Source organism: Tamandua tetradactyla, chromosome 3 (genome assembly GCF_023851605.1).
Source record: "Tamandua tetradactyla isolate mTamTet1 chromosome 3, mTamTet1.pri, whole genome shotgun sequence".
Taxonomy (NCBI): domain Eukaryota; kingdom Metazoa; phylum Chordata; class Mammalia; order Pilosa; family Myrmecophagidae; genus Tamandua; species Tamandua tetradactyla.
The window spans coordinates 207696443-207720341 of NC_135329.1; the positions used below are offsets into that span (position 1 = coordinate 207696443).

At 36.1% G+C, this 23899-nt stretch overlaps 1 protein-coding gene across 1 annotated transcript in view; it reads right to left on the bottom strand.

Moving 5' to 3' along the window:
- Positions 1-122: 122 nt before the first annotated feature.
- Positions 123-23899, bottom strand: part of PDE6D (phosphodiesterase 6D) — a 65789-nt gene continuing 42012 nt past the window's right edge. The window contains exons 2-5 of the mRNA XM_077155427.1: positions 7325-7413; positions 6797-6922; positions 4206-4311; positions 123-1640 (exon numbers count right to left, since the gene is read on the bottom strand). Coding sequence (XP_077011542.1) covers positions 1559-1640; positions 4206-4311; positions 6797-6922; positions 7325-7413 — 403 coding nt within the window. The 3' untranslated portion in view covers positions 123-1558. The remainder of the gene's footprint in view (positions 1641-4205; positions 4312-6796; positions 6923-7324; positions 7414-23899) is intronic.

The window sequence follows — 23899 nt, forward strand, 5'->3', positions numbered from 1 at the left end:
AGGGTACCTGGATGGAATTCTGTGGAGTAGATATGGTTCAGCAAAAGGAAGGAGACTCTTTGGGTTAGGCCCATTCTCTGAGAAAAGAGATGGCACTTCAAGAGAGCAAAAGGAAACCTTGATTCATTTTCACCTTGTTTTTTTAATCCAATATTTGGTATTTTAAAAATAGACAGCTTTTAAAGACAATAGATCTATGAGGAACAGAATTATCACAGATAAATGGTGATAATACACTAAAGATGTACTGTTTCTCTTTTTCATCTTCAGATTTAAACAGACCATTAAGTAATGGACAGAGCGCCGGAAGCTGGGAATAGGGACCACACCAAAGAGAGCCTGTCTCTCAGGTATACTCTCTTTCCTCTGGCTTCAGACTTTACTACTTTAGTAACCAGAGAACTTTTAATTGTTAGAATTTTATAAAGGAGAGTGAAGGCTACTGGTAGCTCAGAGGTTAAACTACTAAAAGAGAACCCTTTTTAGTGTTCTTTCCTATGTCAGATCTAAAAGCTCATAAATTCTCTTCTACACTGACTTTCTCTAATCTACTGTCTTCTGATCCCAGTTTTAAAGGCCTCCCAGCGGCCACCCCATTCCAGATGCTTTCCCATTGTTTTCTAGTTAAGTAGATAGAAATCTTTTTTCCTTTTTGTAATTCCTACTCTCTCACTTAGAAATAGAATAGTCCCTACTCTACCAATTTAGGACGTCTACCATTCCTGGAAATCTTTTGAATAAATCAACATTATAAAGGAATGAGGGTACAAATAACAACAAACAAAGGGTGCATATATGTTGTGGAAGAGAACCATTAAGCATCATGTCTAAAAGACAAATGTTAAGGTCTTGGGTCTTCTTCAGGTACGATGTACATTCTTGGAGAGCAGCAACAGAGGGACCTAAGAGCCACAAGGTCTATCAGATGATGTCTGGAGTAAAACAGAGTTGTAATCCTAGGGTTTGGTAAGTGTCTTTCTTCCCATCATGGATCCAGGTTCATGTTCCAGAAAAAGGAGAGATGAAAGCCTTGCCATGCTAAAGACTGTAGGAATATTTTAATTCATATGTTTAAATTACATTATGTAATATTAGTATCACAGTCTATTTTACAAGTTAAATGTGTGAGAATGGATGAAATAGAAATGATGGGAAAAAAACTAAACATGGATCAGGAACATGAATTTTTCCCAAAACCAGGGGCCGAAGGAAAATGTGTAGTCTGCAGGGCCCAGAGAGAAGGCCAGTAGGATGCCAGGTACAGCACTGGCTGTGGTAAGTGTTTGTTCCCTGTGTTTACACTGCAAAGATGTTGAGGCACCCCTCCCTGCCCTGGGCTGGGGTTGGGAGTTTAGTCTGGCCAGTGGAAGATGGTGCTTGGGAGAAAAAAGCCATCTGGTAACCTACATGGAGCTGGTCCCCTGGCAGCTGCAGGTGGTCTTTGCTGAGAAGGGAATTAGGGGTGGAAGTGTCAAAAATCAAATGTGTGGAGGAAAAAAGTAAAGTTTCCTCCTGCCCCCCAAAACCCCAATTCTTGAAATACACACACATTCTTCTCTCAGACGTAGAAAAGTCTCACTCTGGATGTGCTTACAAGAAGATCATCGTCAAAAAACTTTGTTTCTATGATAACATTCCCACTGTAAATAAGAAGAGAAACAGGGCAAAAGAAAGAGTGAGCATGTGAGGCAGGAAGATTTCATTTCCACAACGAGGTTCCTATCTGGGTTCACTGAGCCCATGGAAGGCACCCACCTAGACCTTTGGCTTGGGAACATTAAAATCTGTTTCCACATAGAGCTAGAAGTCTAACATGACATTTAACTTACGTGACTGGGTTAACCTCCCTCAAGTTCAAGAATCAGAAGAACATGTTTCAGTTCCTTGGTATTCTTTAAAATCCTTAACAGAGTGCTCTGCACAAAGGAGCACTTAATAAACACACCTGGCTTTCTGATGCCCCATTCATGGGTGCTTTGATTGGATTACCTGTGGAATCCAGCAGGCTTGGGGGTGGGGTCATGGGAGGGTATTTCCCTCATAAAACCTATGATAGTGGACAGCTGAGGTTTGGCCTATCTTGCATATGTTCTTCTTTTCTGGGTACTCTGATCTTAACTTGGGGAACCACCCCTTACCCTGTCCATGGGTCAATCAAGTGCCTCTCCCATACCTGGCAAAAGGGTGGACACAGGAAATAATTTGGGCCAATAGATTCAGCCCCTGAGAAACCCATAGGTTTCTCAACTTAGGTTTCCTGCTCACTGAAAGGGACCAAGAGTCCCACCCACCTGGACTGCTTGCTTCTAGAAACACTACACAAGTAAGTTCCCAAACCTCCTATGGCAGCTCCTTAAAGAAATTATTCAGAGGTTACTGACATCTGCATCTTCTGAGCTGCCCCAAGTCTCAACCTTATTCAATTGTTTTATGTTAGTCAGAGTCTGTTTCTATAGTTTGCAATGAAAGAACCCTAAATGATATACTAGAGGTACAGAGTAAAAATAAAGATTGAGAGAGGCTGTGTGGAATCTCATTTTTGTAGATAGATACCTCAGTGCTCCCATTTATAAAATGGAAGAGACAATGACCTTACCAAACCACTCGAGTTAAGGGCAATAAAAGTGGTACTTTCTTCAAATACCCCTAAAGAAGGGGACAGAAGGATCAAAGGTGATGCTGGAGTTATACAGAGAAGGTAGGGTTTAACAAATGAAAATATTGCTGAATCATTAAAGTGTTATTTCTTTTAGTTTCTAGTATCTTAGAGCATCTAGAATAAAAACCAAAAATTGTGAAATTGTAACCCATACCAAACTCTGAAACCTGTTCTACAGCTAATTGTTGTGCTGTGCTTTGAAATATATTGCTTTTTTTTTTGTATATATGTTACTTATCACAAAAAAGAAAAAAAAAGTCAATTGTAATGATAAAAAATATTTAATCATCTGGCCTCCTATATTCTGGAGCAGCTAGAAGGAAAAATCTGAGAGGATTATATGGTAGCCCATGACAAACTCTGTGATCTGTCCTGTAACTACTTGTTGAAGAGTGCTCTAAAAATTATTGCTTTTTTCTTTCTTTGTTTTGTATACATGTTATATTATACAATAATAAAAGTTTAAAAAGTGCAAAAAAAAAAAAAAGTGGTGCTTTCTGAGGTTCTAAAAAGTGAGACATGGCTTATATAACCTAAATATGTTACCAAAGGCTTACTGGTTTTAGTATCAGAAAGAAATTAGGCTTGGTCAAGAAGTCAAAAGATGAATAAAATCTAAAAAATGCCCTTCCATATTACATTGTACTTTTCCAGGGTAATAAATAAACAATAGATTTATATTTGCTGGCAATTAATTATAAATAGGCAAATCAAGTAGTCAAAATCTAACTAAGTGAACACAAACATACTAATGTAATTAAAATCTAATAAATAAAAAACTATTAAAGATTTAAAAACTATATAACTTCTATTTACAAATTCAATGTGGCTTTCATAAATGACCTGTTTAAAGAGATTATCCAATATTACAGAATTATCTGTGAGAATAACTCTAGTAGATGCTATTATTAAAATATCTCAAAGACAACACATTTTCCCAGGAGAAGATGGTAAGTGGGCAGTTATTGACAAATTGTTCTTTGAGCAGAAAGAATAAGTATTTAAAATGGTAAGCTTGTCTGTGAAACACTGTAACCAAACATTATCCTCTAAAACAGAATTAGGATTTTGCCAGATGCTTTTAAAGGCAATCCAAACAAGGTACAGGGGTCCCAAAATTTCAGGGGCAGGTAAGGGAGCAAATTAACATGTATTTGATACATATACATATATATTTTATGCCAGATTGCTTCCATATCATTTCATTTTATCCTCACTATAACTCTTGAGAGAGAATCAATAATTCTATGCTTAGAGATGAGAGGACTATGGCTCAGAGAAGTGGCAAAGTATATTGTCCAAAATGATAGAGCTAATCAGGAACAGGAATTTAAAACCTGTTCTAAAGATTTTTATTCTTTTTACTTTATCACACTGCCTTTTTCATATGACAAACGTCAAGTTTTCTGTATACTAGGATAACTGTGGGTATTTTTTCCCCCTTATTTCTCAACCTACGTTTCCTGCTCACTGAAGGGGACCAAGAGTCCCACCACCTGGACTGCCTGCTTCTAGATATACAATTTCCCCAGACTTGCTCACTCACGTTAAGACGCTTGCTGGCATCATCTGGGACTCAGGTGCTGCCTCTATCAAGGACTGCCAGGTATTTGTGGAGTTAGGGATCACAAAGCCAAACTCGAAGAACCATTCTGAAGGAAGAAGGAAAAGCAGGGGTGAGCAGCTGCTCAAGTATAAAGCTTAAGTTTTCTTCGTGCCCATCTTTTAAAGTGAGCCTCCTCCTACCCTGAGACCCACTAAGGAAGCTATCAGAAACCTTCCAGACCAGAGACATACTAAAGGACATGGAAGCATCCTTCCAGCTGTCCTTTGAACCACACCAGAGACTTAGTTCTTATGCTTTGGAGCCAGTGGGCAGGATACAGAATAAGTAACATTTTCTTAAAAGAGGATGGGTATACATTATAAACAGAAGTATGGAATAGGTCTTTCCACTTGGAATTTTAGTTCTAAGATATGTATAAGTGCATTCTTATACTTCATAGTCAAAACTCAATTCATGGGTGGTTCAGTAGTAGAATGCTACCTGCCATGTGGGAGACGGGGCACGATTCCTGGCCCATGCATGCCCTTCCCCCCCAAACAAAACAAAATAAAACAAAAACAAAGAAACAACTCAATTCAGAGAATGGCTGTGATGATTAGGTTCTGGTGTCAACTTAGCCAAGTAATTATGCTTAGTTGTCTGGTCAGGCAAGCTCTGGTCTGACCATTGCTGCAGGATATTTCATGGCTGGTTGATAATACACCAGCCTTCTGGTTAAAATCACTAGTCAGGATGCGGAGAAAGAGGCACACTTATCCACTGTTGGTGGGAATGTCAAATGGTGCAACCACTGTGGAAGGCAGTTTGGCATTTCCTCAAAAAGCTGAATATAGAATTGCCATACGACCCAGCAATACCATTGCTGGGTATCTACTCAAAGGAATTAAGGGCAAAGACACAAACGGACATTTGCACACCAATGTTTATAGCAGCGTTATTTACAATTGCAAAGAGATGGAAACAGCCAAAATGTCCATCAACAGAAGAATGGCTAAACAAACTGTGGTATATACATATGATGGAATATTATGCAGCTTTAAGACAGGATAAACTTATGAAGCATGTAATAACATGGATGGACCTAGAGAACATTATGCTGAGTGAGTCCAGCCAAAAACTAAAGGACAAATACTGTATGGTCCCACTGATGTGAACCGACATTCGAGAATAAACTTGGAATATGTCACTGGTAACAGAGTCCAGCAGGAGTTAGAAACAGGGTAAGATAATGGGTAATTGGAGCTGAAGGGATACAGACTGTGCAACAGGACTAGATACAAAAACTCAAAAATGGACAGCACAATAATACCTAATTGTAAAGTAATCATGTTAAAACACTGAATGAAGCTGCATCTGAGCTATAGGTTTTTTTTTTTTACTATTATTATTACTTTTATTTCTTTTCTCTATATTAACATTCTATATCTTTTTCTGTTGTGTTGCTAGTTCTTCTAAACCGATGCAAATGTACTAAGAAACGATGATCATGCATCTATGTGATGATGTTAAGGATTGCATATGTAGAATGGTATGATTTCTAAATGTTGGGTTAATTTCTTGTTTTCCGTTAATAAAAAAAAATCACTAGTCAGTTGATTGCATCTGTGTCTGATAAGATCTGTGATCAACTAAGACATGTCTCCCACAATGAGATAATCCAATCAGTTGAAGGTTTTTAAGGAAGAAGAGAGACTCACTGCTTCTTCAGCCAGATGCTTCATTGCAGCTGCCAGCTTCACAGCCTGCCCTACAGATTTTGGACTTTTCCATTCCCATGATTGCATGAGACACTTTTATAAATCTCATATTTACAGATTTCTCCTGTTGGTTCTGTTTTTCTAGAGAATCCTCACCAACACAATGGTCTTGCCAGTCAAATCTTTACAGAACTGTATAGGGAGGACTACACCAGGGCCTAATCAGTGCAGTTTCTTCCACAACCATATTATCATCCAACATTAATGACAAAGCAGAAACCAATATCCAGTTTCACCATGTCAGAAACTCTTTTGTTACAGGGCTCTAAGTACGCTATAACTACCAGTTTTGTTTTTCTTGTTTTCACTGGAGGATCCCAAACTTGCAGATAGCAGGAATTCTATTAACAAACTGAATTGTAAAATGAATATTATCAAAGCATTGCCTGTATTCACTGAGTGTTGCTTTTTGTCCCTGCTACCCTAACTCTTTTTTTAATTAATTAAAAAAAATTTTTTTAAATGCCAAAAAACACCAAACGCAAACATTTGTAATTTTTGATCATTCCATTCTACATATATAATCAATAATTCACAATTCATCACATAGTTGCATATTCATCATCATGATCATTTCTTGGAACATTTAATCTATTCAGAAAAAGAAATAAAAAGAAAACAGAAAAAAATTCATACATACCATACCTTCCACCTCTCCCCCTCACCGATCACCAGCATTTCACTCTAAATTTATTTTAACATTTGTCCCCCCTATTATTCATCTTTATTCCGTATGTTTTACTTGTCTGTTGACAAGGTAGATAAAAGGCCTGCTACCGTAACTCTTAATTCAGTGTATAGGCAGCAGAATACCTTCTAGGCATTGCCCTTTGAAGTAAACTTTTTGTTCCAGGCGAAATTTTTCCATTTGCTCTGCTGAAGAGAAGTTCAATTCTCGAGACACTGCTTTGCACTTGAGGATTTTCTTGGGAACACGGGCTGGTAAGAGAGAAACAAATACTGAAGCCATTCTAAATGAAAACCACATGATTATGATGCTTAAAGTTTCTGGGAGCTTCTTACCTGCTAAATTACAGAACATATTATAAATGTTAAATTCTTGTCTAAATCAATGCTTTAGTAACTGCATTCTACTTTTAGTTGAAGGCAGAGGTTCCCAATTGGTCAACTGAATTTGATTGAAAGATCTCTAAGGAACACCAGATTTAGTGCGTCTAAGGGCATCACTAGTCACTTTCACAAGGAAGGGGCTGAATCAGTGCCCTCTCTCTGTTGGTTTTTACTCCCTATTTTTTCTTTAACTTCAGAGAAATAGAAATAGCTTCTTGATGCCCAGACACTGATCCTGCATTGGTCATACCCTTGTGCAAAGGATTGTACCTTCATGTTCCACTCCTGGGACAGACAGGTCTTCTGTTCCTTGCCAGAGTATTTTCCCTGTCTCAGCATCCCGAAGGTTCATCCAATTTCTGATCAAATATCATTAAGGAAAAAGAAGGCAGTGAAAGCAACTCCTACTTTGTATTCCAGATGTCTCATATTTGCTCTTACCAACTCTTGTTTACTTTTTACCAAGTCTGTCAAACTCCTAAGTGCTATGAAAGTAGATAAGAAGATGTAGAAGAGTCCAAAAGACATCTAAGTGAAGAAGCAGAGACCTGGAGAAGATATTTTTATCTACAATATAGGAATCCAAAGACTGCACACACCTAGAAATTGTAAGAAAGAGGTAGAAAACCAACAGTGCAAAATTTAAGATTTCCTGACAGAATATGACCAGCTAAGACAAAAGAACTAATGAAACAGACATCAGATATACTCCAAGAAAATGACCCAGAGAGATCACCTTACTATGAAGACCAAAGACCACAGGTTTCACTTACAGGCACAGAATTTTTTTTTTTAATTTTTTAATTTTTTATTTTATGTGACTTTAATAGCAAAACAAGACAAGGACAATATGAGACAAAAAGGGTAAGCCAATTTCTCCTATTTAAATAAGATGGGAAAATATCCCAAGTCATATATTAGATCACAAGTGCCAACGTTCTTTAGCTTTAAAGAATCACATTTGACAATCAAGGAAAGTTTATCCCATGAATACAAAATTATTCAACATCAGAAAATATATCATTAAAATCACCATATCAGTGAACTAAGGAACAGAAATTAACTATTTACTTCACCAGAGGCTGAAAAGGCAATGGAAAAATCTCCATGACAATTCAGGCACAGAATTTTATAAGAACTTTTTAGTGCCCAGCTTTTAAATAAGAGAAGAAAGCCAAGGATCATCAGACAAGGAAAACATTTACCATGAAGGACAGACAAAAACAAGAAAAAAAAAAAAGCAGCTTAGAGGAGAAAGAGACAATAAAAGATAAACTTTTCAAAGGAACATACAAAAAAGAAAAGGGAGGCGACATAAACACTACAGACATAGACTAATGACACACAGTTGAATTTTGTATATTTTATATGATTTTCTCTGACTCAGGGTTACATCTTATGACGTAGATCATCTAATAGTCTCTTTTAGTAAGAAAATACTTTCTAATTTAATTATTTACATTTTCTAGTTTCTGGATTATTCACCAATACATTAAATGAGTCAATAGTACCAATTTTAAAAAAGAAACCTTCAGAAAGCAAAAACAAACTCCTGAAAAAGGTATATTTTGATAGCAGAACTGAAAAACTCGATACAAATCTTTAAGTAAATAAAAGACAACAAGGATAGAAAATAGGAGAGTAAAGATACAAAAACCAGAGGACAGTCCAAGAATTTAAAGATCTAACTAATAGGAGTTCTAGAAAGACAGAATAGGGAAAACTGTGAGGAAGAAATCATCAATAAATTAATTCAAGAAAACTTCCCAGATTGAAAGTACCCAAGTGATATCATAGAGAACATCAAAGATAAAAAGAAGCTTCCAGAGGGAAAACAAGTTGTCATATAAAGGTTAAAAAACTGAATGGAAAAAAAAGAACAGATTAAACTTTTCAACAGGAAGCCTGGAAAATAGAAGAAAATGAAGCAGTACCTTGAAAATTCTGAGAGAAATTAATTCCTGAAACGAACTGTCTAAAAAACATTACTTTCTCAAGAAGTTAATGGTGATATGCTCCATCAAAATGACAGAAAAAAAAAACAAGAAAGCAGATGACATGGGATCCAGGAAGCAAGTGATCTAAAACAAGAAATAGGCATGGCGTACCCAGAACGATGATGAAGGAAGACAGGGTCTCATTGATTGTATACCATGTATGGACTATATGTGTGTGAAGATTTGTCAATTAAAAAAAAAAAAAAGCAGCCTGTTCAGCAGGCTTTTAAATTGTTGGCCCAGGGTCCAGACTAGAGCAAGTCAGAAAGTTCGGGAGTTTTTTTTTAAAGACGAAAGGTGATTTACGCAATTAGGGGTGAGTTTAGGATCAAATTAGTAAGAAGTACAGAATACCTGAGCAAATGAATAAAAAAAGTAAGACAATTATTAATACCAGGGAAAATCAAGTATGGTACAGAAGGAAAAAGTCACCACAGTGTACTACATGGCTTCATTGCAAATAGTGTTGATCTAGTATTTATGTATGTATGTATTTTTATTTATTTATTTATTGTCTTTGTTTTCTTACTCATATGGCCATACACTGGATAAAGAGAATGTCAGTCACAAAGTTTTCACAATCATATATAAACCATATAGTTATACATTCATCTGCCAAGAATCAAGGCTATTGGATTCAACAGTTTCAGGTATTTCCCTCTAGCTACTGTAATACACCAAAAAACTACGTGAGAATAAACTCCAGAATGATCTCTTAGCTCTATTTGAACTCTCTCAGCCACTGAAAATTTATTTTGTTTCATTTATCTTCCTCCTTTTGGTTGATATAGTCTTAATAATAAAAGCACAGACTATGGATCCAATACAACTAACCTGGGAGGATGGGGGAATGAGAAGAGCCCATAAGTGTGGTCAGGTGTGAAGTAAAGAACAAAACTCATTTTCCACAGTGAGAAGTCAGTAAGTACCTTTTTTTCCTATACTTTTTATTTTGAAATAATTTCAAGCTTACAGAACAGTTGTAAAATTAATAAACCCATATAAAGAACTCTAAAATATCCCTCTGACCCAGATACCCAGATAAATATTATGATACATACCAAGTGAATCAGGTAAAAAGAATGGAAAATAACTTTGGGGAGTAGAAAATAGGGGTTGGAGGATAGGAAATACTGCTTTTCATTAGAAACTGGGTAGATCAATGAATTTTTACTATGAACAAATACTTTGGTAAAAACAAAGACTAAATTCAAAGATATTTCCACTTAAGATGGTTATATAAGTGAATATTCTTGCTCTTAGGAAATGTACATGGAAGCATTATGTATTCAAGGAGCATGATGTATATAACCTACTACATATAGCTCTCTGGAGAGATTTTCAGTTTTGCTACTATATAAGAAAAATCACAAGTAATAACCAAGGGCTGTCCAGTAAAGTGCCTTGAATGAGATGGGCACCTTAGCTTCCCGTGCTTGCACATTCTTGTGCACTATTCCTGTGGCTGCGTTATTATGCTGCTCTCCTCTGGGCATATGCACTTCCTAACATACAGTACCATCCTTATCGGCACACGCCATCTCCACATTTTGTAATCTTCCATGCCTAGATGATTTTCCCTCCTCTGCTTCATATATCCAAACCCCACTATTTTTTTTTTCCCATTTAATTATAGTTTATTTTAAAATAACATGTTACTCTAAGGTTTTACTTGAGTCAAATTTGTATTATTTTCTGATATGAAGGTTGAAATTTAATTTATTATAATATGGAATATAATTTAGTTTAACTCATATTCTAATATAAATGCTTGGGAATAAAACTTTTCTTTCCGTTCTTTTAAGAACTATTGGCAATCTTCCCAGTGTTTGATACCTTTTAAAGGCCTTTTAAATATTTCAGATGTGATTCAGCTTGCAGACCTGAGATTTAGTAGCTCTGTGATTTCAGTTAATTCATTTAAATTTTCTTTGAGTAACAAGTTCTTGTTAAAACAAATAAAAACAAGCTGAGGAAAATAATAGTAAAAAAAAATATTAGTCTAGTTGCTAAATTTTTAAAACAAAACGTGAAATTGTACCTCATGCTTGGCATTTCTGGACATATGCATCTATTTCAAATATTCATAATTAACATTTTGGTTTTTTTATTAATTAAAAAAGATTAACAACAAACAAACAAAACAATAAGATATCATTCCATTCTACATATATAATCAGTAATTCTTAATATCATCACAGAGTTGCATATTCATCATTTCCACTATTTTTTTTTTGTTGTTGTTGTTGTTTGTTTTTCAGCCCAAAATTCAAAAGCACATCAAAAATATACACTCTTGCTTAGGCCATCTCTTACCATTCTAATCACCACAAACATGTTTACCAGTCCTGGGAGTTCTATACATTAAGAGAAAATTTCCGTAATTGGAGAAATAACACAACAGTAAGAAGTCCACTCTCAGCTTGGCTCTCAACAGAATTGCGTCAGACATCTACCTCAAGGTTTTCAGAATTCACGGTACTCATTAAACCTGCTCTGCATGCTTTCATTCTCTCTTTACAGGCACAGAAACATGATTAAGAAATCAATTTTCTTAATTCAGACAACAAAACAAAACTAAAGAAAACTAAAATTACTTCTAAAGTTCCAGGCTCATATGCAGACAGGATATTTTTTTAAAAACTCCTTCTGAGAAGTCCCTGGAAAAGGATTCTCTGCATAAAGGTGCACCTGGCTCTGACCTAGCAGCTTCACAAAAAAGCCTTACTGCCACTGGCCCAGATCTGCAAAGAAAAGCTTAGGATTGGGGCTTACTCTTCATTCAATCTATCTATTAGGTGATAAGAAGAAAAAAGGACATCTTAAATTAGGGCATTCCCTGATATTAGTGGATAGTGAATTTAAGATTCCTCCATTTTAGAGCAAGGGAGAGAGACTGCTAAAAATATGTGGTTTATTTCTTTAACACATCTCTTCTGTCTATAAAAAATCAGGTCAAGGGCTTAGCTAGTTACCTTGTTTTTGAAATACATAAAAAAAAAAAAACCTCTAGCCAGTTCAATGACTAGGCATTTCCTGCAAGTATCCTAATCTAGAAAATTATCTACTCTTGATCTCTTATATCACACACTTCATTTTATAATACTAAGACTTTTGAGATTTTATCTTCCAATAGTACAAAATTAGAGAAATTCACAGAGCTCTATTCAAGGATGTGGGGGATGGAGGTTACTGAGGGCTCCTCCAAATTTTGTAGTATTAGAGGTGAAAAGGAAAGCTTCCAATTCATGGCGGAGATGCAGTTATTTGGGGACAGCTTTATAAATCAGAAAAATGCAAATCATCATATTCTCTCAATAAAATAAATAAAAATTATTAAGTTAGCTGTCCTAAAACAATAACAATTGTCCTCAAACAAGGAAACACATTTGACTAAAAATGATAGATGTGAAAGACAAACTTTGGTAACTGATAATCATGTGGCTGAAAACATTAAGTTCTAATAGCTTTTTTTCTTTCCTTTTTTTGGGATGGGCTGCATGGGCCAGGAATCGAACCCAGGTCTCTCTCATGTCAGATGAGCATTCTACCAATGAACCACCTATACACACTTCTAATAGCTTTTTGCTAAGTAGATTTTTCAGAGAGAAAAAAAAAGAGCCCAAGTTTTAAGACTCAAAGGTCAAGTCACTTCCAATCTTGAGACAGTAGAGGATTAGGTGGACAAGCTGAAAGGAGGGGGGGTTGGAGAACTATTTATAAATACCACCTTCTGGGTCAGCCAGGTCTTTTCTCATTTAAAAGCTCCCTGGTGATTTATATGCAGGATGAGCACAAAGGAAGCCTCCTGCTTAGAGGTGAGCTTTCCCTAGCTCCCTCTTATTTGGAACCAGGCAGACACAAAGAAGCACTCTTATGTAAAAGTAAGAGCATTTTAAAAATAAGCTTCAGAGGGAAATAATAAGCTTCAGAGCGAAATCAATAGTTTGCAAAGTATCAAGCTTTAGGAGAGAGGTAAAAAAGGCAGTAAACTAAGATAAATACTATGAAAGGATGAGACTCACTTGGATCAACATGGAAGGTTACATAAATTCTCTTATATTTTAAAAGAATAGATGTGATCTGGTATGATTTAGGTGTAGTCCAGTGTAGGAGCTGCGACAGACTTTAGGTATGGAAGGCAGTGAGGTAGGTGGGTGGTGGAATGGAAAGAGTTGGGGATAGGAATAACCCAGTTAGATGAATGGGTGACTAGGTAAATTTCCTTGAGATGTGAATACAAGAGATGAGATAAAAGGATGTAAAATATTTTGTAACAATCTAGAAATGTTTTGGGATGAGTTCACTGGTTCTGGGATTCTTAATTAATTTTAAATGGAATGGTCAATACAATTTTTATGTAATAAATATAATAGATATACTGTACATGCCAGTACCTCACTGGCCAGTTAAGGGAAGAAGGTAGGATAAAAGAGATAAAAGAGGGTAAGGGAGCAGAGTGGAGAGTGAGAAGGAATAGGGAAGGCAAAGCAGGGGAAGAGAAAAGAGAAATTCAACAAGACGCCCTCACTCAGAGTAAGAGAAAAAGACACAAGGGTGGGAGAAAGAAGAAAAAAAAGACCCTAAGGAAAAGACACAAATAGAAATGCCCAAATGCAACTAAGAACCAAGAGACAGAGCCAGAACACAAGGGGGAGAAAAGCATGCAGCTTGGAGAGTCCACACAGTTTTTTCTTACCTTACTATGGAAGGAGTACCTTGGTTAATGGCTTTTATAAAATTGTTTGAAAAGGAAGAGAATGTTTCAACTGTTAAGTGCCTCTGAAAATATTAATAGGCTGATTCATAGTTTCATGTAATTTATTACCCAAACTGTGGTACTTTTGAAAATGAAAAGGGGTGCTAACCGGACAGCACACACTTGAATGAGTTGATTCATGTAAAGTGCTTAGAATACTGCCTGGGCATTAGTGAGCATTAAGCGTTAGCTATTATTATTATTAATTATATAAATTCATTATCATCTCCTTTCTAGCCTACTCACCTGTTTTCCATGCTTCCATTCTTACCTCCTCCTTCAAACCATTTCCCACAGAAATGATCTTTTAAAACTGTAAATTACATGTCAGTCCCTTGCATTCCTCTGCATTAAAAAAAAATCCAGTCCTTTTCATGGTATACAAGGACCCTCAATCCCTATGCTTTAGCCTCATGGCCTCCTTTCTCTTTCTCTAACATACTTCTCCTTGCTCAGAGTCTTTGGCCAATCTTCCTTGACTGCTCTTCCCCTTCCTCTTCACACCCTTCAGATCCTGGCTTCACTGGCACCTCTTTAAAGAGGCGCTTAGGGTCAATCAATCTATTGTCTGACTCCTAAGTTGGGGCTCCTCCGTGACCCCATGTCAACACTCTGCTACACTCTGTCCTCCTCTAAGAAGACAATTTTGAATATCTACATCTCCTCTGAGAAAAGCCTAAATGCCACTTCAGCTTTGATATATTATTTCCCTGATCAAATACCTTCAATGGATTCCCACAGACGGATCCAGTGCTCTCCATATACCTGCTTTAAAAAAAAAAAAAAAAAAAATTTATTGAGAAATCTTCACACACATATAGTCCATCCAGAGTATATAATCAATGGCTCACAATATCATCATATAGTTCTGTAATTATCACCATGATCATTTAAAAAACATTTGCATCACTCTAGAAAAAGAAGTAAAAAAAGAAAAAAAAACTCATACATCCCATATCCCTTAGCCCTCCCTCTCATTGACCACTAGTATTTCAATCTACCCATTTTTTTACCCATTATCCAATTATTCATTTATTTTTCCGTATTATTTTTTAATTCATCTGCCCATAACCTGAATAAAAGAAGCATCAGACACAAGGTTTTCACAATCACACAGTCACACTGTAAAAGCTATGTAGGCATACAATTGTCTTTCAAGGCTACTGGAACACAGTTCAACAGTTTTAGGCACTTCCCTCTAGCTACTCCGATGTACATAAACTAATAGGGATATCTATATAATGCATTAAGAATAACCTCCAGGATAACCTCTTCACTGTTTGAAATCTCTCAGCCACTGAACCTATTTTGTCTCTTCCCCCTTTTGGTCAAGATACATCTGCTCTTAAACTATCAATCATTCATCCATGCAACAAATGTTTATTGACAACCTATTATCAATATTACTAGGTGTTGATGCCAAAGATGCATGCAAAAATTTTGGGAAAAAAAATGTTGCCAAAATTGTTTCATAGGAGGTGAGAGCAGAGGGGAAATTTAGATTTCTAAATTCATATACTATTTTATAAAATGTATGGCCTTATTAAAACGTACGTGAAAATATATATTTATCTATTTCATCCACATCCTTTTAAAAAATATGTTCTCATCAGAAAGACAAAAGAGTCTTATATGTAAGGCCACCTTATATTTGGGCATATTCTGGCAATTTTATGCATTCCTTCTAGTTAAAGCCAAATAACTTACTTCCTCAGCCCTTCATAATTCTTTTTCTTTCTAATGCAATGTCTCTGAGGTATATTATATATTCACATGCCATATAATCATCCAAATTGTATAATCAGTGGTTCACAGTATCATCATATAGCTGTATATTCATCATCACAATCAATTTTTGAACATTCTCATTACTCCAAAAAGAATAAAAGTAAAAATGAAAGTAACAAAGAAAACCTCCAAATTCTATACTTCTCTCCCCTCTGCTATTTATTTATTTTCTATATATTTTTTTCCTTACTCATCTATCTATACACTAGACAGAGGGAGTGTCAGTCATAAAGTTTTCAGTTACATGGTCACACTTTAAAAGCTCTAAAGTTATTTAATCATTGTCAAGACTCAAGACTATTAGATCACAGTTCAACAGTTTCAGTTATTTCCCCCTCGCTACTCCAATACACCAAAAACTGAAAAGGGATATCTGCATATTGCTTAAGAATAACCTGCAGAATGACCTCTCAACTCTATTTGAAATCTCTCAGCCACTGAAACCTTATTGTGTTTCACTTTTCATCCCCCCTTTGGTCAAGAAGCCTTTCTCAATCCCCAACCAGGGCTGGGCTCATCCCAGGGGCCATGTCCCAGGTAGTGGGGAGGGTAGTGAGTTCACTTAGAGTTGGCTTAGAGAGAGAGGACACATCTGAGCAACAAAAGAGGTTCTCTTGAGGTGATTCTTAGGTATAATCATAAGTAGGCTTAGTTTCTTCTTCGCAGGAGTAAGTCTCATAAGGGCAAGCCCCAAGATCAAGGGCCTGGACCATCAAATTGGCAGTCCCCAATGACTGTGACAATATGAGGTCTTTCCCAGGTGAGGAAGTTTAATATTTCCACCTTTTCCCCCAGTTCCTCCAGAAAACTTTGCAAATACTTTCTTATCTTCTGCTCAGATTACTCTGGGATGTATGGGTGCATCACACCAACCTGTATAAACCAAAAAGATGTTGCTACCTATTCAAAGTTCCATGAAGTTATGGTGTTTAATAAGCTGTCCATACACGTTAGACAGCATGCAACTGGAAATATAAATTTTTTTAAATTAATTTATTTTGAAAACATAAGAACATACAAACACAAACGTTCTTACCATATGATCATTCCATTCTTGATATATAATCAATAACTCACAATATCATTGCACAGTTGAATATTCATCTACATGATCATTTCTTAGAAAAAGAAATAAAAAGAAAAAAGAAAAAAATTCATACATACCATACCCCTTACCCCTCCCTTTCAATCTTTCATTGATCACTAGCATTTCAATCTACTAAATTTATGAAAATATAAGTTTTGCCCCAAATAAAACTTTCTTCCTTTGGTCTCACACAGAAGTTGAAGTTTTAAAATATGGTCAATATGATCCTTTACCCTTTCTTCTTTTTCTTTTTTTAATTAATTTTTAATTGTTTTTAAAATACCAATAAACACCAAACAAATGCAAACATTCTTAACTTTTGATTGTTCCATTCTACATATATAATCAGTAATTCACACTATCATCACATAGCTGCATATTCATAATTATGATCATTTCTTTGAATATTTCCATCTATTCAGAAAAAGCAATAAAAAGAAAACAGAAAAAAATTCATATATACCATACCCCTTACCCCTCCCCTTCATTAATCACTAGCATTTCAATCTAAATTTATTTTAACATTTGTTCCCCCTATTATTTATTTTTATTCCATGTTTTACTCGTCTGTGGTAGTAAGATAGACAAAAGGAGCATCAGACACAAGGTTTTCACAATCACACAGTCACATTGTGAAAGCTATATCATTATACAATCATCTTCAAGAAACATGGCTACTGGAATACAGCTCTACATTTTCAGGCAGTTCCCTCCAGCCTCTCCATTACATCTTGCATAACAAGGTGATATTTATTTAATGTATAAGAATAACCTCCAGGATAATCTCTCAACCCTGTTTGGAATCTCTCAGCCATTGATACTTTATTTTGTCTCATTTCACTCTTCCCCCTTTTGGTCAAGAAGTTTTTCTCAATCCCTTGATGCTGAGTCTCAGCTCATTCTAGGATTTCCGTCCCATGTTGCCAGGAAGGTCCACACCCCTGGGAGTCATGTCCCACGTAGACAGGGGGAGGTGAGTTTGCTTGTTGTTTTGGCTGGAGAGAGAGGCCACATCTGAGCAACAAAATAGGTTCTCTTGGGGGTGACTCTTAGGCCTAATTTTAAGAAGGCTTGACCTATCCTTTATGGGGTTAAGTTTCATATGAACAACCCCCAAGATTGGGGGCTCAGCCTATAGCTTTGGTTGTCTGCACTGTTTGTGAGAATATCAAGAATTCAACTTGGGGAAGTTGAATTTTCCTCCTTTCTCACGATTCCCCAAAGGGGACTTTGCAAATACTTTTTTATTTTCTGTTCAAATCACTCTGGGATTCATCGGGGCATCACTCTGGACAAACCAACAAAATCTCATGTCCTACTCAAGGTTCTGTGTACTTATGGTGTTCAATTAAGCTGTCTACATAAGTTATATTAGGAAATGTACTAGTCAAAATACAAATTTTGTACCAAATAAACATTTTTTGCTTTAGTCTCACACATTAGTTGAAATTTTAAAATATTAATTACCATCAATTTTTAGCACCCTGCAGTAATGACATTCCTTTGTTCTCCCTCATGCAAAAGCATTTTTAAAATTTGTACATTTAGTCACTATCATTATACACTCTAGGCATTCCTAGATTATACCATCTCAGTCTTTATCGTCTTTCTTTCTGATTTCATTTGTGCCCCCAGCCATCCTCCCTCTATCATTCTCACATTCAGCTTCATTCAGTGTTTTAACATAATTGTATTACAGTTAGGTAGTATTGTGCTGTCCATCTCTGAGCTTTTACATTCAGTCCTGTTGCACAATCTGTATCCCTTCAGCTCCAATTACCCAATACCTTACCCTATTTCTCTCTCCTGATGGTCTCTGTTATCAGTGAAATTCTCCAAGTTTATTCACTAATGTCAGTTCATATCAGTGAGACCATACAGTATTTGTCCTTTTGTTTCTGGCTAATCTCACTCAGCATAATGTCCTTAAGGTCCATCCATGTTGTTACACACTTCATAACTTTATTCTGTCTTACAGTTGCATAATATTCCATCGTATGTATATACCACAATTTGCTTAGCCACTTGTCTGTTGATAGACATTTTGGCTGTTCCCATCTCTTCGCAATTGTAAATAATGCTGCTATAAACATTGGTGTGCAAATGTCCGTTAGTGTCCTTGCCCTTATGTCCTCTGAGTAGCTAGCAATGGTATTGCCGGGTCATATGGCAATTATATATTTAGCTTTTTGAGGAACTGCCAAACTGCCTTCCACAGTGGCTGTACCATTTGATATTCCTACCAACAGTGGATAAGTATGCCTCTTTTTCCACATCCTCTCTAGCTCTTGTCATTTTCTGTTTTATTGATAATGGCCATTCTGGTGGGTGTGAGATGATATCTCATCATGGTTTTGATTTGCATTTCTCTAATAGTCAGGGAAGTTGAACATCTCTTCATGTGCCTTTTGGCCATTTGCATTTTCTCTTCTGAGAAGTGTCTGTTCAAGCCTTTTGCCCATTTTTTTTACCCTTTATTCTGATTTACCTTAGCCCTACCCAGATCAGCTTCATTCACATCTCTAAGAAGTCTGATCACTTTCTCAGTGTTTTTAACTGTTGCTTTGTGGGTAATGTTGACTTTCATAGCTGCAGAACTTAGCTTTGAGTCTCAGGTGTCACACAAATACTCAAAGTTCCAAGGAACAACAAGATTATACACAAAGAGCTCAGCACCTCAGATTTTAGAAATAATAGTTACAACTCCAGAATAGATATGACTGCTATAAGAGCTTACAATCTAGGAACCTAGGAACATTTACAATAGGCCTTCACCTGATAACCTATGCTCTGGAATTCAATTCTCAGAATTTGCACATTATAGTTAGTCCATGCTAGTGAGACTTTATAATATTTGTTTTTTTGTTTCTGGCTTATTTCATTCAACATACTGTCCTCAAGGCTCATTCCCTCAGTTGCATGCCCCACCACTTTATTTCTTCTTGCAGTGGTTCAATAGTCCATTGTATGTTCACAACATAGCTCCCTTCCATTCCTCGATTGGCCCTTAGGCCACCTCCATCCATTGCAGAAACACCAGTGTGCCAATGTCCATTCATATCCCTGTTCTCAGTTCCTCCAAATATACACCTAACTATAAGGTTGCAGGATCATACCACAGACCACTCACCTAGTCTCCTATGGAATCACCATGTTACCCTCCAGAGGGGCTATACCACTCTACTTCCCTACCAACAGTGAATAAATGCATCTCTCTCTCCATATTTTCTCCAGCAGTTGTATCTCTCTGTTCATTTTTAAACAGTTTTACTCACACTGTTTAAACCATAAAATATAACCTATGTAAAAATCAATGGTTCCAGGTATCATTACATAGCCATGTCTTCACCATCAGTATCTATAGGAGGATATTTTCATTTCTTGCTCAAAGAATCCTATTCCTATCCCCTACTCACTGACATTTAGCTTTGGCATATTGCTTTTGTTACATTCAATAGAAGCATACTACAATGTTACTGCTTAACTACAGATCCTAGTTTGCATTGATTTTATCCGCCCCCACCATCGCATTTTCAAGACCTTGCAATGTTGACACTCATGTGTTCTCCCTCATGCAAAAACATTCCTATAAAAAAACAAAACAAAAAAATTACTATATTTGTATATTTAAGCAGAATCATTGTCCACTCTAGGCATTGCTAAATTTTATTGTCCCAGTCCTTAACCTGTCTTTCTTTCTGGTATCATACGTGCCACCAGCCCTCCGCCCTCAACCATACTCACCCTCAGCTTCATTCAGTGTACTTACAAATATTGTGCTACCATCAGATAATATTGTGCTATATATTTCTGGATCTTTATAATCAATCCTGTTGAACATTCCATACTCCTTCAGCCTTAAATGACCAAACTCTACCCTCTTTCTATCTCTTGATAACCTGTGTTCTTAACTTTAATTCTCAAAGTTCATCCATTAATGTTAGTTCACATTAGTGAGGTGATACAGTATTTGCCGTTTTGTTTCTGACTAATTTCACTCAGCATAACGTCCTCAAGTTTCATCCACGTTGTTACATGCTTCATGACTTTATTCTGTCTTACAGTTGTGTAATATTGCATTATATGTATATACCAGTTTGTTTAGTCACTTGTCCGTTGATGGACATTTGGGCTGTTTCTGTCTCTTGGCAATTGTGAATAATGCTGCTATAAGTATTGTTGTGCAAATGTCTATGTCCTTGCCTTCAGTTCCTCCAAATATATACCTAATAATGAGATTGCTGGATCCCTCATATTTCTTAATGATACCGAGATAATTCTCTAATGATATTTACCCAAATCCTGATTACCAGTCTATGGCTGGAAGCTCTATAACATTTCAACAAATCACCAAGAAGGGAACTGGTTTAGCAGATGTTATTATAGTCCAGTTTTTTTTTTAAATAAACTCCATTTTAGAAGTTATAAAATAGTTGTAAATAGTTCAATTTGCAGAAAAGTTGTACAATTGTACAGAGTTCCCATTTATCCCTATTATTAATATCTTACATTTGTAGTATCTAATGTCCTAATTAACCAGCAAATATTGATACATTATTATTAACTAAAGTCTATACTTTATTTAGGTTTCCCCTTAGCTTTAACCTAATGTTCTTTTTCTTTTCCAGGTTCCCACCTACAGCACTACATTACATTTAGTTATCACCTCTCCTTAGGTTCCTCCAGATCATGATAATTTCTTACTCTTTCCTTGTTTTTGATGACCTGACAGTTTTGAAGAGTACCAGTCAAGCATTTTGAAGAATGTCCCTATATTGGGGTGCTTCTGAAGTTTTTCTCATGATTAATCTGGGATTATGGGTTTTGGGGAGGAAGATCACAGAGGGAAAGTGGCATTCTCATCATATCATATCAGGGGTACATGCTATCAACATGACTTATCACTAAGGATGTTAATCTAGCTCACCTGGTTGAGGCAGTGTTTGTTAGTTTTTTTCACTAAAAAGTTACTCTTTTCTCCCTTTCCAGACTGTACTCTTTGAAAGGAAATGTGCACAGCCCACACTTAAGAATTCTGTGCAATTCTGAGTGGAAGATTTGTTTCTTTCCCCCCTATTTATGTAGCCATTTATTTTTGTGATAGTTGGTTTTATTAAATAAATGTGCTTTGATACCTAAATTTTTATCTCCTACATGAAAAGTGTTCAACACTAAGCATTTGTTTAAAATATTTAAGATGCCTACATAGGAGTTTCAACAATTCTTGGGGTGGGGGTAGACAGACACCATAGGGCATATTAATATAAGGTCATAGGGAAGAGCTGAGAGAGGGGAAAGCACTGAGTAGAACATGGATAGGAGTCCAGGCTCTACCACATAATACCTGTGTGATTCTGAGCAAGTCATTTAACCTCCTTGAGTTTTAGATTTTAAATTATAGACGGTAATATCAACACCATAAAGTTGTTATAAGAATTATATGAAATGCCAATAAAAATGGTTTATAAACTGTAGAATATGATACAGATGTAAGAATTTTAGCAAACTATTCAGGATTAGAAAAGAGAAAAAAATTATGGAAGTAATTTCTTATAGGGTATTTTGAATTCTCTAAGAAAAGCACATATTACCTTAAACTCTCTCTCTTTTATCTTCATAAGGGAAAAGTAACTGAAAGCTTAATTGTATTAATTAGTATCTGACTTTGTTTTATTCATTCAAAACCTTATAATTCCTAGAAAATCTGCTACAATCCTTTGTCTTGTTCATATAGTAATTTCCATCCTTTTCTTTTCCTCATCTGTTTAAAAACACAGATCAGACAGACCTAATTTTACTTTTATACTTGTAAATACTTATGTATTAAATATCAGATAAATAGATAGAGAGCTGAAATTGTATTTGAGGGATTTTAGTCTCTTAACCTGAAAATAAATTAAAGGAAGAGATGGCTCTTTTAGTTTTAGCATTTCAAATAAAACCTAACTTGAATTCCTTCTGGCTTTATACTGTCTACATTTCATACAGAATCAAGGATTGATATGTAATACTTAAAATTAAGAGTTAGGCAGATTTGTGAGAAAAATCACTATAGAATATATATATATAATTATTATTACAGTTGGCACTTGCTGTTAAGCTAGTTCACTTAAGGTATTTCTTCTCTTTTATATTGTTAGGATAATAGCCTCCTAACTAATTTCCCTCTTTCAATCTCTAGTCAAATATTTCTTAGCATTTCTTGTGGATTGATGGCCTTGTGTTAAAAAATGCCATTTCCAGGGCCTTATCTCAGACTATCTGAATCAAAATTAGGTGTACTATCAAGTTAAATTACTGGACTGAAACTTGATAGTGTCTGGGTGAGGCCTTGGAATGGTCATTTAGAAAAGGGAATTCTGTGTGCAATAAAACTGAAACACGACTTGTCTAGCCTTTATAATCTAATACACTGTGGCTAGAGTTATATTATTAAAATACAGTGGATCATATTACCTCCTCTTCAAAAACCTTCAATAATTTTTCACTGTTCAGGGAAAAGTCTTAGAATTGTAAGTTTTTGCATTCTGGCTGTAGCATTCTCTAGTCTCCCCTACTGTTTCAGGCTCCTTCCTATACCCTTTTCTTAGCTAGGTCCATTGAAAATACAATGAACGCACCTAACGTCCCTTTGTGTTCTCTGATCAGCTCAGACACTCATTTGAAGCTACTCTATAGAGGAGACAGCCAATACAAAATAGCCGAATTGCCTGTTGGGGATTCAATCATGTATTATGATTACCAACAGGCCACACTTGCCAAAGCTGTTAAAAAGAGGTAGGCAAGAAACTTTCCTCAACTTAGAGGATCCCTGTGGAGGCAACCATGGCAGAGGAAAATGGGAGTAACAAAGCGATAGCATCTGTCATGATCAGCGGCTGGCTACAATAAAAAGCTGCCCCAGATGAAACAACAGCAGAGCAAAGCCATCCATCGCGCCCCAAGGAAATCTCTCTAAAGTACATCAAATCTGACTGGTCTTCATTTCCGTCACTGAAACAAGGAACACCTCTGTCATTTTTTAAATAAATAAGAACGCTATTAACTCTTTGCGACAAAACTTGTTCCAAGTACGGCAGAGTTTTTTTTAGTGTGATGACACTAAAAGAAAGCAATAAAGCAGAGCTCTTAAATACCTTATCCAGGGTCACACAGCTAGGAAGGAGTGGATCAGTATTGGGAATTATGGTCAGGCTCCAAAGCTCCAGCTTCTT